This window comes from Chiloscyllium plagiosum, chromosome 5 (genome assembly GCF_004010195.1).
Source record: "Chiloscyllium plagiosum isolate BGI_BamShark_2017 chromosome 5, ASM401019v2, whole genome shotgun sequence".
Taxonomy (NCBI): Eukaryota; Metazoa; Chordata; class Chondrichthyes; order Orectolobiformes; family Hemiscylliidae; genus Chiloscyllium; species Chiloscyllium plagiosum.
In genome coordinates this window covers 6,775,333-6,792,926 of record NC_057714.1, presented here as the reverse complement: position 1 = coordinate 6,792,926, position 17,594 = coordinate 6,775,333, and the positions used below count along the sequence as shown (strand labels likewise).

General features: G+C 41.4%; 1 protein-coding gene across 5 annotated transcripts in view; it reads left to right on the top strand.

Moving 5' to 3' along the window:
• Positions 1-17,594, top strand: part of creb5b (cAMP responsive element binding protein 5b) — a 455,445-nt gene that overhangs the window by 106,689 nt on the left and 331,162 nt on the right. For all 5 annotated transcript variants that reach the window (XM_043689528.1, XM_043689526.1, XM_043689527.1 and 2 more), the window contains one exon: positions 15,684-15,806. In XM_043689528.1, coding sequence (XP_043545463.1) covers positions 15,684-15,806 — 123 coding nt within the window. The remainder of the gene's footprint in view (positions 1-15,683; positions 15,807-17,594) is intronic.

Here is a 17,594-nt window from a genome sequence, read left to right as displayed (position 1 = left end):
TCACAAAACTGGTCATGCATACTTGCAGTTGTGGTTAGATGAGGATTCTTAGAAGTGTGCTACAATTAATACCCATAAGGTTTGTACCAATACATGAGACTACTATTGAGGTATTATCAGCCTGTGCAATTTTCAGCAGATGATGGAGAACATCTTACAGGGTCTACCTCAGGTCACCATTTATCTATATGATGTACTAATAATAGGGAAGGCCGTTAAGAAGTACCTAGAGAACTTGGACATAGTCCTTAGATGTTTCTCCCAGGTAGGTGTATACCTTAGAAAGTAAAAAAAGTGTGTTCCAGGCACTCCAAATGACCTACAAGGGCTACAGCATTCATAAGACTGGATTAAACCTGTTGGAAGATAAAACGAGTGCAATTAAAGGTATCCTGCCTCCCATGTCTGTACCAGAGCTTAGGCCTTTCCTTGGGGCGGTGAACTATTATGAAAATTCACACATGTAACCTGACCTCCATCCTGGCACTTTTGCATAAACTCCTAAAAAAGGGTCAGCCTTGGAAATGGTTGCGTAGCCAAGCCATAGCTTTCAGGGAAGTGAAGAGACAGCTATCATCCTCCAATGTGTTGACACACTATAATTCCAAGTGAGATCTGATATTGACAGTGATGCGTCTCCATACAGCATTGGGGTAGTATTAACTCATAGGTGATCCAATAGAGAAAAACGCGTGTGCATTCAGGATGTTGGCTAATATAGACAGTAAATATGCCCAGATGGGGAAGGAAGGTTTGGCGGTCATATTTGGAGTCAGGAAGTTCTGCCAATACCTTTACGGATGTAAATTTGTGCTAATAACGGATCACAAACCCCTGCTAGGTCAACCCATAGCCCTAGGCCGAATTCAGCAATGGGTTCTAATATGAAGTGCGTATTAGTACAAGTTGGAATACAATCCAAGATGGCAAGTAGCAAAGTTATATGCATTGAGCCACCTTCCATTGGCAGATACACCATTGGTGGTACTGCCACCAATGTTGAAGAATCCACAATGGTTTTAAATTTTCTGGATCATATTTCTGGTCACAGTTGACAACGTCAGAATGTGGATGCAGAAAAATCTGGTGTTAGCAAAACTGGAACAGCTGGTGGTGATGGGGAAAACCAAAGAGCCTACTATGTGATATCTGCTCGAAGGCCTTTGAAAGTCTAAGTACATTATTACTCTTGTATACTATTTTCATTTCCTCTTAAAAGAATCCATGCTGCCTGTTTTTCAAAGTTCCATGTTCTGTTTCTAGATGCTCTTAATTATTTTTTTAAAGCATAAAATACAGAATCTTTCCTGTTTTTCATGATAAACAGACTGGTCTATAGTGCTTAGGCTTGATCCTTTTTGCAGATAGGAAAACCATTAATTGCTAGCCCATTCACTCTTCTATAATGCTTCTTTATATCTGTATGGGGCTTTTGCCCGAACCGTTGATTCTCCTGCTCCTCTGATGCTGCCTGGCCTGCTGTGCTTTACCAGCACCACTCTAATCTAGACTCTCATTTCCAGCATCTGCAGTCCTCACTTTCTCCTTCTTTATATCTATCCCTAGTATATTTGAGAATGCGTGGCTACATGCTATCCAAACCTAAGCTTTAATCTTATTTATGTTTTGCTAATGTGTTAATTTCTTTTCCTTTCTCTGTTGCAACTGTATTAATACTAGGTTAATTGCAAATGTGGTCACTCTTGGTAGAAAGCAAGGCAGTTAGATGCCATTTTTCTTGTAGAAGTCCTCAGCTATCAAAGTCATAGAGTCATACAGCATGGAAACAGACCCTTTGGTCTAACTGGTTACCTGTTTGTTAGTTTTGGTCAAAAAACATGAAGGTTAAGCGGGGATATCATGGCCAAATTCAAAATCACCAGAGAAGAAGCAAGTACTGATAATTAAGATCCTTTTCTCCTATAATTAATACTTGAGTGAAGTGAGTAAACAGTGTTTGAGCAGATTAGATGCTAGGAATCCTACTGTGAGTAACTCACCTCCTGGCTCGCAAAGCCTCTCCACAATCTACAAAATACAGTTCAGGACTGCGATGGAATACACCACAAGGTATCAGTAGTTGTTAATTATATAGAGTACATAATAAGTAAGTGTTGATCATCATTCAATTAATTTAATTGTTATTTCTCAGAAAACAGTTCATAATAAAGTCACTGTCTCACTAGAGACTTACAAACTTTAAGTTTGACAAATGGAAATGCCAACATTTCAACGTTTATCATAACATCCACAGTTTTTTTAGATTAATTCTTCAATGGACAATATTTTGCTTTAAGCAACTTAATTTCAGGAGGCTTTTACAACAACAAAAAATTTTGTTGATATTAATATCTTAGCTACAAAGTATTTCATTAGAAGCAATTCTGTTATTACGGATACCATTACTAATAGTATCCAAAGCAGTTCAAAATCATTAACTTGGTAATGTGGAATCACGTAATCAATATGAATACTCTTGCTACTGGCACACACATACTGCCAGCAAAAAATTAAAAACAGTATAATACATTGTGTACAAGTAAAAATGTTGAAATTTTGTCTAGGGCTCAAATGAAATTTCACAATTACCAGCATTTTAATTTATTTTGTCTGAATTTTCTATTTCTTTCCTTTTTGCAATACTTTAAAAAAGATTGTGACTAGAAGTGAAAAAAATCATCTTGTGTTGACACCATCTATTTTCTGTAGTGTTAAAACCTAAAACATCTGTGGTAACCCTGTCTGCTAGAATAATAATCAGACATCTTGAGCTGATTAAGGACTTTGATATTTGTTAGTTTCAGTGTGGCTCCAATTCAATATAGTGACAGCACAAAAACTGTTCCAAGTATAATACTGGTTTTGAAATCTAACTCTCAAATATGAAAGAAAAAAAATATAAAAGCGTTGCAGAAGGAAATACATTTGTGAGAATACTCTGGATTGTTTGCTGCATTCTTTACTGGGAAGCTTCCATTAGATCTGAATCACAAACAACCTTTGAATTTTAACTGCCCTTCACTAGTTTGTGCCATGTTGACCCGGAATATAAGAACTGGTGAACATAGATTTTAAAAAAATATTTTTTCCCAATGTTTCTCTCAGCAGGCTAACTGTAACACAGTATTGCTGCATAACTCAACTGCCTTGTAAGCCAGATAGGGATTGATGCAAGTTTGTTTATTTGCTTATGGGATGTGGGTGTCGCTGGTTGACCAGCATTTATTGCCCATCCCTAGATGCCCTGAACAAAATGGTGGTGAACTGCTGCCTCGAACTGCTTGTTGCAAGTAGATCCACAATTCCAAGGGAGGGAATGTTTCCAAGTCAGGATGGTGAGTGGTTTGGAGGGGAACTTGCAGGAGGTGGTTTTCCCTTGCCCTTCTAGATGGAAGTGGTTGTGAGTTTGCAATGTACCGTCTCAGGGTCCTACAGGGTGCCTTGTCAATAATACACACTTCTGCTACTGAATGACTTCGGATGAATGGAAATAGAGAGGGAAGTTATAGCAAGGAAAAGGCAATCATGCTGTTTTGGAGTATGTTAATGGATAACAATGTCACCAACACATGGTGCCATCTTAGGTACAATCCTTAGTTACAGAATGGAGAGATGAAGAAATAAAAGCATTTTTGACCATAGGTCAGAAAAACAAGAAGCAAACTTTAAAAAGACAAACATCACAGACTCTGTCTCTGCAGCCAACCAGTGCAGGGGGTCTCCAAGTGGTCAGACTGCTGGCTGCCATCACCCTCTGCACTGGGCTGCTGTCATACTCTAGACTGGGCCACAGCTGTCACAAATGAATGCATTGTTTAATTTTTAGGGTTTAATCCCTCTCCTTTGATTTCTTCCTATTTATTGTGGAGGAACGGGGCTAATAATCAAACCATTTGCAACTGTACTGTTTTGGCAGTATTCTAATTTATTTCATTGGCGCACCTAGGTAACTTAGCTCTTGACAAAAAGCATGCTTGCATACTAGGAAATAATGCCATATCAATCTTTTGGTTTTCTAACCTTTTATATAAATGAAAAAACATCACCGGCACAATTTTGTTTGTGAGAGTGACTTTATAGCGTGAATAGAATTATGGAAAATATATCTTTGTTTCCAACAAGATGACATTTACAGTTACTGGCAATACCAAAAAACACTGTTGATAAAAGATAACTTTAAAAGAAACAGAATATTCTGTGCGTACTCAGGAGGATAGTCAGCATCCATGGAAAGAGAACATTTCAGCTTTGAATCTTTCATGGAAGAAATGTTTCAAATGTAGTTTCAAACGTGCTTCTAAATCAACGTACTGAATAGGAAAACTAACAACGGTGTAACTTATGAAGTAACAATTAAGATGTGGTGGTTTCCTGCTAGTGCCACTGTGTTGGTTAATATCTCTACTACATCTTGAAATAGTGGCTACAATCACAAATTTAAAGCACTCCACATTGACAAATGTGTCTGAAGTTTGTGGTACTTTCTCTTGCCAAGGTTTGACAATTGAGTTGCCACTTCAGACACCATAAGTCTCAACCATTCAGTGTTCTGAAAACTCTGAACAGCGGAGGAGTAACACAGGGTGGGAGGTGGAATTGGAACCAGAGGCACTAATCTCAGGAAGGCATCAATAAGCCACCTTGACCTTTGGTTGGATAAGACACTTAGGAGAGTCAAGAGGGAAGCCATTGATGGCTAATCAGATGAAGGTACTTGCTGCGTGCTGGATTCGCCCTGGATTAATTTCACATGTCAGAGGGCCAATGCCAGCAAAGATTGCAGAATGGATCAGAAGGCCTTCATAGATCTGTGTTCTATGCTGCAGCATTACCTCCAGTTTGTGGAACTCTTATATAATTCAATGCCCATGCCTCACTGCAGCCTCAAACATCTGCACAACTTTGTTCCAGGGTTCCACTGGGGACACGAGCAGCATTTTTCAGGCAGCCATTCATCGTGTTGGAAAGTTTGTCATTGGACTGACAGAGATCCAGGTAGAAAGATTTGTGGGCCAGTGCAGGTTTCCCACAAGTACAGTTCATGATTGCTTGTATCCATGTGGCAATTGGGGCTTCTTGGGACCGTCTTGTGTCATTTACCCCAGACTAATGTACCTAACCTACACACCTGAACACTATGGGCAATTTAGCTTGGCCAATTCACCTTCTACACTCAAATTTCAGGGACTCTCAGAATAATTATTTATCAATGCCCTTTGATAAGCTGCTCCATATTTGCAACCCCACTGTGGAAATGATAATGTTCCACCTTAACTCATACTCTCTTGCAAATTATTTTGTGGGCATTCACACAGTTAACTGGGAGACATTAACACCAAACACTCTTTATTCACACACGCGATCATATAAAGTGTGATTCCCTATGCCATCCTCATGTAGCCTCATGCTCTTTCTCAAGTGTTTGTAATTGCTAGAAATCTCTGTTCAGGATTCCTTAGTCCTGAGGTGATCTTCCCCATTGATGGTTTCTGGAGATCCTCCTGCCCTTCCTGGGAAATCTGAGGAGAATCTGCAGGGATGCACTGCAAGTCGATGTAATTGCCCTTTGGCTGGTCGGAGCTGTTTGCCAACTCCCTGCTTTATGATCAGAAAAATATATAAAGATCTGGATACGTACCCTGGAGATCTGCTGAATGAGACTCAAGGTTCTGTAGAAGTAGAGCAAATTAAGGTTTGAACTCCATTCAGCACAAGGATTCCTTACTGCCTCTGCAAAACTGATTCTGCTGGTTTATAATCTCTGCAGACAGGTCCAGATGGCACCTGAACCTCTGACCTCTTGACTTTATGCTGGTTTCTGCACCCAACATGTAACAGGATTCCTTTCGCATCTTTAACAAGTTAATTAGCCATTACTGTGTAATCAGGTAAGATCACTGTTCCCTCCACTGCTGATTGCTGGAGTTCCCAGCTCTTGATTGGTCAATGGATGGAATTTTCTCATCTGGGTCCTAATACCAGCAGAAAACCCACTGGTAACCAATTAGTCACCTGACTGTGGAAAATTTGTCTGGCTTTCTTGTCTTCATTCACTATCCCTCTTCTAAACCCTCTCTCTTCAGGATTTGGCTTAGAAATGGGAACATCCTGCCCAACATGTTTTTGCAATGGAGATTATAGACCCAGAGTAATATATCTAGTTCTCAGGAGAGCAGTGCTTAAATAGGTTACACATCTCTTTTAAAAGGAAAGCTTTTAATTTTATCATCTTATGAAACAAGATCTGAAACGAATACTTTTAGGTGAGTAGAATTGGTTGCTGTCCAGGTCACTGCTACCCTAAATGTCTTTTCCTCCAGCTCCTTCCAGGTTGCTGCATGAATTTGCAATCTGTTCTCCCATTAAGCAGGTAATTGATGTATTTATTGCAGAAAACCCTTTTACTTTGGACATCTATAAGAAGCAGGGTAATGCTACAGGATTCACGTAGATTGTATGTTTCTTTGAAAGTCAAAATATCATTGATGACATCCATGCAGCCTTGCGGGCTTCTATCCTTTGACACCACTGGCTCAATAAATTGTCCTTATTACGTCCAAGGTCTATGATCACCAGAAGCAAATGGCCAGATTGGGGGTGGGGGTGGTGGGAGGTGGTGGTGTGGTGGCAGGATGTTTAGTCCCCTATGATCATGGAGGCTTGCATACAATGCTTGCTGCTGGTTGGTGTGCTAATTTGATGCCTCCCCTCCCACTTGGACCACTTGCCCGGTCAGTTTTTAGATCCTTAGAGGTGTCTGCAGTGGGAAGACCGCCTGGAGGAGGACTTCCAGCAGCAGGCCTTCCCTGATTGCCTGGCATCAGCTGGAAATGCAGAATGTCATGTGGAGGGATTCACACTGAACAATGGCGGCCTGACTGAGGAGTCTATTTTTATTTTATAAATTGGAGAGCGGGCAGTTCCACATTCTCACCTGAAAAGGCAATCTGCTGTTGTGATGATGTTGCATTGTAAAAATTCGTTATCCTTCAAATTTTGTCCTTTCTTGATAAAAGAAAGGCAGACTTATTGGGAGCCATTGCTATCTTCTCCACAATTACATCATAAATTCTCTAAGGACTCTATGCTAGCGCAAATATGATAAGGCCAAATGTGATAGCTTGACAATAACACTCCAGTATTCCTGACTCTCTGGCGCGTGCCACTTTTTTAGGGCCCTACCACTGCGTGACTAGGTACTTATCTGTGCCAGATAATGTGCTGCTTATTCAGTTCAGTTAGTGTGACGCTTGGCAATTTAGAACAGAAACTGTTGGAGTGCACTCTCCAAGTAAGTTCAGTGTGGATGCAACTAAAAAGGCTTCAATGGTAACTTGCAAACAATTTTTGTAGGGCCAGCAGCATTATAGAATGTCCTATCGAAATAATATGGATTTCTATTGTCCTGGGCACTGGTTTGATTTGTCTTCACTTACTCAACCCTTAGTTGATCAATCCATATTAAGATGATAACTCCATAAGAGATATGAGCAGGATTAGGCCATTCAGCACATCGAGTCTGTTCTGCCATTCGATCATGGCTGATATATTTTTCAACCCCATTCTCCTATCTTCTCCCCATACCCTTTGATTCCCCTCACTAATCAAGAACCTATCTATCTCTGGCTTAAATACACTCAATAACCTGGCTTTCACGGTTTTCTATGGCACTGAATTCCAAAGATTCACCACTCTCTGGCTGAAGATTTTTGTTCTTAACTCAGTTGTGAAGGGTCTTGCCTTCTCTCTTAGCCTGTGCCTGTGGGTCCAAGTCTCTTCTACTAGTGGGAACATCATCTTCATATCCACTGTATCGAAGACAGTCAGTATTCTGTAAGTTTCAAAGAGATCCCTCCTCATCCTTCTATGCTTTATCAAGTGCAGATACAGTGGCCTCAACTGCTTCCTATATACAAGCATTTCATTCTTGGAATTATTCTTATAAACCACCTTGGACCCCTCCAGTGCCAACTCACCCTTTTTTAAATATGGGACCCAAAACTGTTCACAAAATTCTCAATGCGGTCTGACTGGAATCTTATCCAAAGATGTGCAGGTCAGGTGAATTGGCCCTGCTAAATTTCCCAAAGTGTTAGGTGCATTAGTCAAGGGTTATTATAGGGTAGGGAAATGGATCCGGGTGGGTTACTCTTCGGAGGGTCGGTGTGGACTTGTTGGGCCGAAGGTCCTGTTTCCATACTGTAGGGAATCTAATCTAACCTTGTACAGCTTCAGAAATACACCCTTATTCTAGTGCTGTCAACATTAATGCTAGCATTGCATTTGCCTTCTCTTTTTTATAGGTATTTTTATTGAAAGAAAAGGAAATTTTTAAACATTTTTTACAAAATTATGAAGTATTACAAGCAAGTATAAACACCAATATAAAATTAAATAGATAAGAAAAAAAAGAAATAAATAATAACCAAAACACATAAAAAGGGAACAACCCAACTAACTACTAATCTATTCAACAAACAACCAAAACATAAAATAGAATATCATACATTACGAGCAAAACATAACTGAATAATTAAATAACTAAGTACATGCTCAAAATGGATTTACATCAAGTCATAATAAAACCCGTATTTATACGGGATTCCGCCTCCCGGGGGCCCCCACACCAGCCAGAACCACTGCCACAGCCCGACAAAAGCCCTGGACAGTATGGCCGAAATATCTGTGTCGATATAGTTCAAAAAGGGCTGCCATATTTTATAGAATAATTCAGTTTTTTGGTGCACTATATTTATGAGGAAGTCAAGGGGAATATATTCCATGATTAACCTGTGCCAATTCGAAAGTCCTGGAGGACCCTCAGCTGCCCAATTCACTAAGATATTTTTCCATGCACAAAAGGAGAGAATGGAAAATAGTTTCCTCCCGTGCATGTCCAGGGAGGGCAAGTCTGAAAAGCCCAGGAGAAGAGATACTGATCCAATCTAATCTCCGTACCTAAGATCTCTGTCAGGGCATGTGCTACTCTGTCCCAGTACCTACAGATCTTGTAACATGTCCATAAACAGTCTGTGAGCGTGCCCGCTTCAACTTTGCATTTAGGACACATTGGGGATGGTCCTACCTTAAATTTTGCGAGATGATCAGGTGCTATATGAGCCCTATGGAGTATCTTTAATTAAATAGCTGGAGTTCTATTGCAAATAGAGATGTTTCTGGCATTTTCCCAGATGTCCTTCCATATTTCTAAAGAGATTTCTAACCCCAATTCTTGGTTCCATGTTTTAAACAATCATTCCATGTCTTTCGATACCTCATTATATAATGAGTGATAAAGAGTACTGACCGAGGGTGGACCCATTGGCCATAGCACTCTTCTTTCCCTATCCGATTTGTAGGGACTGTCTAATAATGTGGTATAATCTTGTATTTGGAGATACCGAAAAAGGTCTCCATTAGGCAGTCCAAACTCCTGGTGCAACTGCTCAAAAGACATCATAACTTCCCCATCGAACAGGTCCCCCAAGCAAGAGATACCTCTGGACCTCCAGGTTTTAAATGTAGCATCTGTCAGCCCTGGCTGAAAACCCGATGCTCCCTCTATAGAATTATAAGGCGAGGTTTTCTGTAGGTTACCCTCATCTTGCTGCATTATCCTCCAGTCTTTAATTGTATTTAATACAATAGGGTGTTTGCAATAATAGCTCTCATCTTATCTAAAAATAAAAGATTGACGAGGGGACATTTTGCTTGGGCGGTCTCAATGTCTAAACAAATTGATTCTGGGTCACAAGAGACCCAATCACCTACATAAGATAAAAAAGAGCTCAACTGATACCTCCTAAAGTCTGGAAAATCCAGTCCTCCCCTTGCCTGTGGAAGCTGCAGCTTTTCTAATTTGATAAGGGGTCATCCATGATTCCAAATAAAGGAACCAAGCCAGCCGTGTAGCTTATGCAATGCCAGTCTCGGCAACGTCAGAGGGAATATTCTCATAGGATATAGGAGACAAGGCAGAATATTCATTTTAACTAGAGCTACTCTGCCTAGCCAGGATATTGGGAGATCTCCCAAGCGTTGTAGGTCCTGCCTTATTTTCTCTAGTAGGTGCACAAAATTGGCTTTATATGGCTGACCAAATACTGGGGTGATAAAAATACCTAAGTACAGAAAACCCTCCAGTGACCACCGAAAGGGAAAGCAAGGTCTGTCCAATAAATTGGATAAACTAGCGAGACCACCCAGTGGCATGGCCTCCGGTTTCATAAAATTGATTTTATAGCCTGAGAACCTATTAAATAGATTGATCACTTGAATTAGGCGGGGCACGGATATCCAAGGATTACTTAAGAAAAAGAGGACATCATCTGCATAGAGAGTGATTTTATGTTTATCCGAACCAACCCTCGGAGCCGCTGTGTTAGTGTCAGTACATGTAGCTTCCGCTAGTGGTTCGATTACTAGCGTGAATAATAACAGTGAGAGAGGACATCCCTGACGACAGCCCCAACCAACACTGAAGCTATCTAAGCCTAAACCATTGGTGATCACAGCTGCTTTGGGGTCATTGTATAGTATTGAAACCCATTTAGAAAATACCTCTCCGACACCGAACCTTTCCAGTGTATAAAAAAGATAGGACCATTCTACCCGATCGAATACCTTCTCTGCATCCAAGGAGACAACTATCCCCTTGTTGATAGGCTTGTATCATATTTAAGACCCTTCTAATATTGTTAGTTGATCTACGGCCCTTGATAAATCCCGTCTGGTCCTCTTTTCTGATATATGGTAAGACCCTCTCCAGTCTTAATGTTAACATTTTAGAAAGGATTTTTAAATCCACATTTAGCAAGGATATTGGTCTATATAATGAACAATCTTCTGGGGCCTTTCCTTTTTTAAGAATGAGAGAGATATTTGCTTCTCTCAACGAAGGTGGGAGGCAGCCCTGATTATGTGAGTAATTATACATGTCTATAAGTGGACCAGTCAGTTCCCCTATGAATTCTTTATAAACTTCAACCTGGAATCCGTCTGGTCCAGATGCTTTGCCACTCTGAAGCTGTCTAATTGCATATAGTACTTCCTGGGTTGTCAGGGGAGCATTCAGGATTGACACCTGCTCCGTGGTTAAGTCTGGAAAGGCCAAGTTTTTAAAGAAGGACTCCATCTTCTCAGTTCTATCCTCACAGTCCTGAGATTTATACAGTTCAAAGTAGAACTTCCTAAAGGCTGTATTGATCCTTTTACAATCACAAATCAAAGTACTAGCACTTTCTCTAATGGACATAATAACTTGAGGGGCCTTTTTTTTCCCTAGCAAGATACACTAGGTATCTGCCTGGCTTGTCGCCATGTTCACATAATCTTTGCTTTGCAAATAATATTTCCCTCTTTGCTGTTTGGGTAAGTGCGGTATTCAAGGCTGCCCTAAGGGCTGTGATCTTTCGTAGCTTAGTAATAGAGGGCCTATCAATATACGCTGTCTCAGCTGCTTTCAAGCGACCCTCGAGCAGGTGCAGTTGTTCTCCCTTTTGTCTTTTCTGGGTCACAGAATATGAGATGATCAAACCTCGCGCATAAGCCTTAATGGTCTGCCACATCATCAACGCGTTACTGGCCATACCTGAATTAGGTTCCAAAAAGGTTTTGAATTCCTGAGAAAAATATTTTATAAATTTGCTATCCTTCATTAAAAAGGAATCCATACACCAATGTTGGGGGCCTGTCCCATCGTTCCTAGTCTTTACTTCCATATATACTGCAGCATGATCAGAAATTGCTATATTACTTATTTTGCAGGATAATATGGAATACACAAGGGTCAAGGGAGCAAAGAATATATCAATTCTAGTATGGCAATTGTGTGGGTTAGAGTAGAAAGTAATGTCTTTGCCCTGGGGGTGAAGGCACCTCCACACATTTACTAGTCCTAGCTCCTTATTAAGATCCACCAATTGTCTAGATCTAAGAACTATACCCATAGTATGCTTAGGTATCCTATTTGTCTCTGAGTCCATAATACAATTAAAATCTCCTCCTATAATTGTATGGCGGGGCTCCAAATGCCATCAGCTTAGAGAATGCTTTCATTACAAATCTGAAGGGGTGCGCTGGGGGGGGGGAATAAAGATTCAAAACCCCATACTCCTCTCCATATGTTAGGGCTTTGATCAGTATATACCGCCCAGACTCAGCTTTTATCTGGCTTAAGATATGGAAAGGAAGATTCTTCCGAATGAGAATGACTACTCCCCTACTTTTGGAACTGAAAGATGAGAAAGAAGCCTGATAGAACCCACCCTGTTGCAACTTTAAGTGCTCTTTGTCAAGTAAATGTGTCTCCTGTAAAAGAGATATGTCAACCCTTTCTTTTTTTGAGATTTGACAATATCTTCTTCCTTTTGATTGGTGAATTACTCCCCTTGACATTCCAGGTGCACCATCTAAGCAAATAGCTAGCCATGATCGCCCAGGCCAGCCTGAGACCCCCCAGGAGGAAGAACCCCACCCAAAACACCTTGAATAAAGACCATAGAAAATTCACAAAAGCAAAAATTCTTTAAGACATTTACACCAACACATTAAAAACTATTCCTGAGTAAAAAAAACAATGCAAAACACATTTAAAAGGAGACTTTCCCCCTTGCTCCCAGGGGGCGTAACTACCTATCAATAACCCCACCATAACCTCTCCTAACTAGTGCCCTACCCTTGGGCCAGGCATTATAGAATGGGATAGACAAATTCGAATGTTCTATGAAACCAAAGTTAAAAGTGAGTGACCCCCCCCCCCCCAACACCAACCCATAGGTGCGTTTAGCAAGCATAATAGAAAATATTAATATATAAAACTACAGAGTTACAATTCTAGCAAGTATCAGATAACTAAGTAAAATGTCAGGAGAAGAAAGCCCCGTTCTAAAAAAAAGGTAGAACAAAACCCCCTTCTCATACAAATCAAATAAGTCACACGGCAGGAAAAAATAACAAATAGAGAGGACCATGGCTGGAGAAAAATCCTGGAATAACAGTATCCTGACACCTTTATGCATCATGGCCTGGGGATCCTTCCCCAGGACTCTGGAGGCTTCCAGGAGCATCTACTTCTCTCTATAAAATTAGAGCTGGAACAGAACCGGGTGGGGGTGCTGGTCCAACCCGGGCCTGCGTACGGCAACCCGGTGGGCCCACTCCACCCGCACCTGGCCTGGTCCCGACTCCAACTTTAACATTTGTGGGAGCCATTGCTCCAGAAAATCTACAAACTGGCCTCCCTCTTCCCATTCAGGAAGGCCCAGCAACCGAATATTTTTTCGACGACCCTGATTATTGAGGTCGTCAATGTGCTCCTGCAAGGTCCGGACTCGCTGCTCGAGAGCTCGGACCCGGCCCATGGCTGACTCGGCAGCAGTCTCCGAGGTCGCGGCCTTTAGCTCCGCCCCTCCGACACGCTGTTCAAACATCTTGATTTCTCGGTCGTGCTTCTGCAGGTAAGTCCCCCGAAGCGACTGCAGACGTCTCTGCTACAGCGGGAAGGGGTGGGGGAGGGATCCCTGTCTGTTGCAAACTGCAGCAATTTTTGCCCTTAGTCATTTTAATAACAAGACGAAACTGTCCAAGTTTGATGTAAAATGACTATCTCAGCTGGGCAAAAACTATTTTAAATGATTTAAGAGGTGTGGTAAAGGCGGGTGCCCCACTTTGCCCGAGTCTTAGGCAGAGCACAATAGACTCAGACTTGCTGGGTCGCCGCCATCTTAAATCTCCTCTGCATTTGCCTTCTTAACCGCCAACTGAACCTGCGTGTTAACCTTATGAGAATTCTGACCTAGGACACCGCAGTCGATTTATGCTTCAGATTTCTGAATTCTTTCCCCATTTAGAAAATGTACACCTCTTCTTCCTCTCAAAGTACATAATCTCACACCTTCTCACATTGTATTCGATCTGCCACTTCTTTGCCCATTCTTCTAGCCTAGCCAGTCCTTCTGCAGCCTCCCCACTTCCTCAACAGTATCTGTTCCTCTTAGCTGTTTTTGTGTCACCTGAAAACTTAGTATCAATGCCTTCAGTTCCTTCATCCAGATTGTTATAGGTTAAGCTCCTATGAGGTTTGGGACTTGGGTAAGGACAGCATGATGGCTCAGTGGTTAGCATTACTACCTCACAGGACCAGGTACCCAAGTTCGGTTCCAACCTCGGGCAACTGTCTGTGTGGAGTTTATATGTTTTCCCCATGTCTGCATGGTTTCCTCCGCCAGTCTAAAGATGTGCCGGTTAGATGGATTGGCCATGCTAAATTGCCCATAATGTCCAGTGATGTGCAGGCTATGTGTATTAGCCATGGGAAAAACAGGGTTACAGGGCTAGATTGGGGGGGTGATGGTTAGTCTGGGTGGGATGTTCTTCAGAGGGTCGGTGTGGACTTGATGGGCCCAATGTAGGGATTCTATGATTCCTAGGTCCTGCACTGCTGCAAAACTACTTTCTACTTCCTACTGTCTCTATTCATAGTGGGCATCATCAAGGTCTTTGCCTAGCAAGTGACTATTGTCTGACCCTTAGAAGTTTCAGCAAGCTGTATTTGCTCTACTAATCTCACTAATACAGTACAGTTTATTCCATTCTGTCTTTGCAGAGTCTTGATAACATGTCACTGTTGATTTCAGTGTTTTATCATTATGTCACTAACATACTTATTCTCATTATGAGAGACACCTCTTACTACACAATAATGGCAAAAGTTCTCACGCAGTATGGTTTCTTCCCTTCTCCAGTTCCCCCTCCCATGCCAGCACATCCATTCTATATTCTTTACTGCCAGGGCCTCATAGCCTCTGAGTACTCAATATTGCACCAGCTTAATTCTCTCAAATTGTACCAGGGTGCCATATGGGATGGGCTGCTCGTCAGTTTTATGTAAATGAGAACTAAGCGTCAAAACGACTGCAGCATTTTTCTGTCAGAACTGGCACTGGCCTTGTGGAAGTGAAGCCTCGGCCTGCCCAAAATTGAGGGGCAGGATGTTTTGTCCCTGAAGATTATGGAGGCTTGCATATATCACAATGCTTGTGGCTGGTGGGTATGTGAATTGGCACCTTACTTTCCCCTTGTGCCACTTGGAGGTGTCTGGTGTGGGCAAATTGCCTGGAGGGTGCCTTCCAGCACTAGGCCTTACCTGTTTGCCTGGCTTCAGCTGGAGAAGCTGGCGGGATTCACACATTGGTCAGAGTGTAGAATCTATTCTTATTTTGTAAATTGGAGAATGGGCAACTTCACATTCTCACCTGAAAAGGCAATCTGCTGTTTCTTCTGGGGTGGAAAGCCTCCTACTGATCCTGCAGCCTCAAGAGCCTATCCTCCATCTTTGAGGTAGAAAACCCATCCTCTAGCCAATAATAGGCTGTTCAGAGAAAGCCCCAGCAGAGTGAATAATCCCCAGAGAGTGCACGGCTGTCACCTCCATTTGACAATGAATATTAGCTTCCAGACTCAAAAAGCACAATCCTGTCCCTGCACCCGATTGACTCGAATATCATATCCACGAGAAAGTGAATTACTTTGTTTGTTGTTTAAATCTCTTATATCTGTAGGATATTTGTTTATTTTAAACTTATTAGAACATCTGTAAAATTCTCAAGCGTCAAAATCAGGTGTAGTCATTGAAACTACATTTTTATTAATTTATAATTTCTGAACTATTTTGCCTTTTCTAGGCGTCAGTGGGTTTGAGCATTTCCAATCTCAGTGAGATACAGAGCAAAGAGACATCAATTACTGACAGTTCAACACAAGCATCAACTTTATCCCGGACAGTGTCTGCAACCCGATCTGAAAAGGTAAACATGCTGTGGATCAGGTTATCTATTGAAGTATCAAACAGCGAGTTTTAAGTTAATGCTGAACTGAGCATTAAATATCCTGAAGGTTACTGCTGTACTGATTCAGGTGTATCGTATTATTCTCCTCTGTACGTCACTTCAAAGGATCTGTTTCAGTTATTTTAGAAATGTAAAATGAGCTAAAATAGGAACTTGAATAAAGCTTTTAGTTAGCCAACAAATAATTAAAACTCACCTTTACTTTGAAATGATCAAGGTGAGCATAAAATGCGAGAAATCCAGTGCAGGTCGCTTTATGTCTGCTATGACAAAAGCAAGCTATGGTGTGCCTGGTACATGTTACACCAGTTTTCAGAAATGAAGATTGAAAGAGATACTTTTGTGAGGTCAAAAATTGAGCGGAAAAGGGGGGAGAGGAGAGGAAACGAAGGTGGAGGAGAGGATCATGGATTCAGTAGTGCGCTTGAGCTTTTTTCTCATCTTTTTATTTATCAAAAATTTCTAAATCTTCTATCTTATTCCCTCCTGTTTACTTTCACCTCTGCTTTATTCCTTAATTTTAGTTGTCTTTTTATATCTTTGCATTAGGTCAATGGCAGTGATAAATTATAACACTGAGTGTAGTGTACAACAGGGATTCAAAGTCAACTTTTCCACCCTCACCACAGAACCTCGGCAGTGTTTCTTATTATTCACTCAAGGGATGTGGGCATCTCTGGCTAGGTCAGCATTATTGCCCATCTCTAATTGCCTAGACATAAGTAAAGAGTCAGTCACATTGCTGTGATTGTGAAGTCACATGTAGGCAAAACCAGATGAGGATGGCAGTCTCCTTCCCTGAAGGATGTTAGTGAACCAGATGGGTTTTATTTCCTGACAGTCAACAATGACTCTATGGTCATCATTAATTCCAGCTTCTTTACTGAATTCAAATTCCACTATCTGCCATGCTGCGATTTGAACCCAGATTCATGAGCTGAGTTTCTAGATTAATAGTCTAATGATGATACGATTAAAGCCATTGTTTCTCCACAATGTTTAAGAAAAGGTTGATCAAGATATTGTGAAGTATGTGGAATTCCTTGGGTCGACTACTTTGATTACCATGAAGGCCTGTTAAGAACCCTTGAGCTACTCAACAGGTGGTAAAGCAGCCTCAATGACAGAACAGCTGGAAGAAGATGTGCCTTTTGAAGTATCTCAATGGCTGTTCTGTCAGATGAAGGCTGCAACAGAACCAAACACCCCAATTGCTAGTTTCCTTTCCATCAATCAAGGATTTGTTCTGTCAAGATACATGCAGAAGCTGGTGTGCAATGGTTTCTCAATGCTAAAAGATGTCAATCACAGGCATCTTTCTTTTTAAACTAATCCTCCGAGTCACTGGTGACTGGCAAGTGGAGATGGAAGGAGGATTACATTGCCTGAAAGCTCCTATTAATGTTGTGCTACAGAAGCAGCAGTTTAAAAATGGTGGGCTGACACTTAGACAGAACAGTGGTGCCTTTCAGCAGCTGTAACTGTGACTAAGTAGCTCTCTTTGGATCACCTCTGCTCATCTCTATTTTAAAAATCACAAGAGGAGGTTATAGTCCAACAGGTTTATTTGGAAGCACTAGTTTTCGGAGCACTGCTCCTTCATCAGCTACCTGAAGGAGTAGTGCTCTGAAAGCTAGTGCTTCCAAATAAACCTGTTGGACTATAACCCGGTGTTGAGTGATTTTTAACTTCGTCCACCTGAATCCAACACCGGCTCCTCCACATCATCTCTATTTTGAGAAGGGG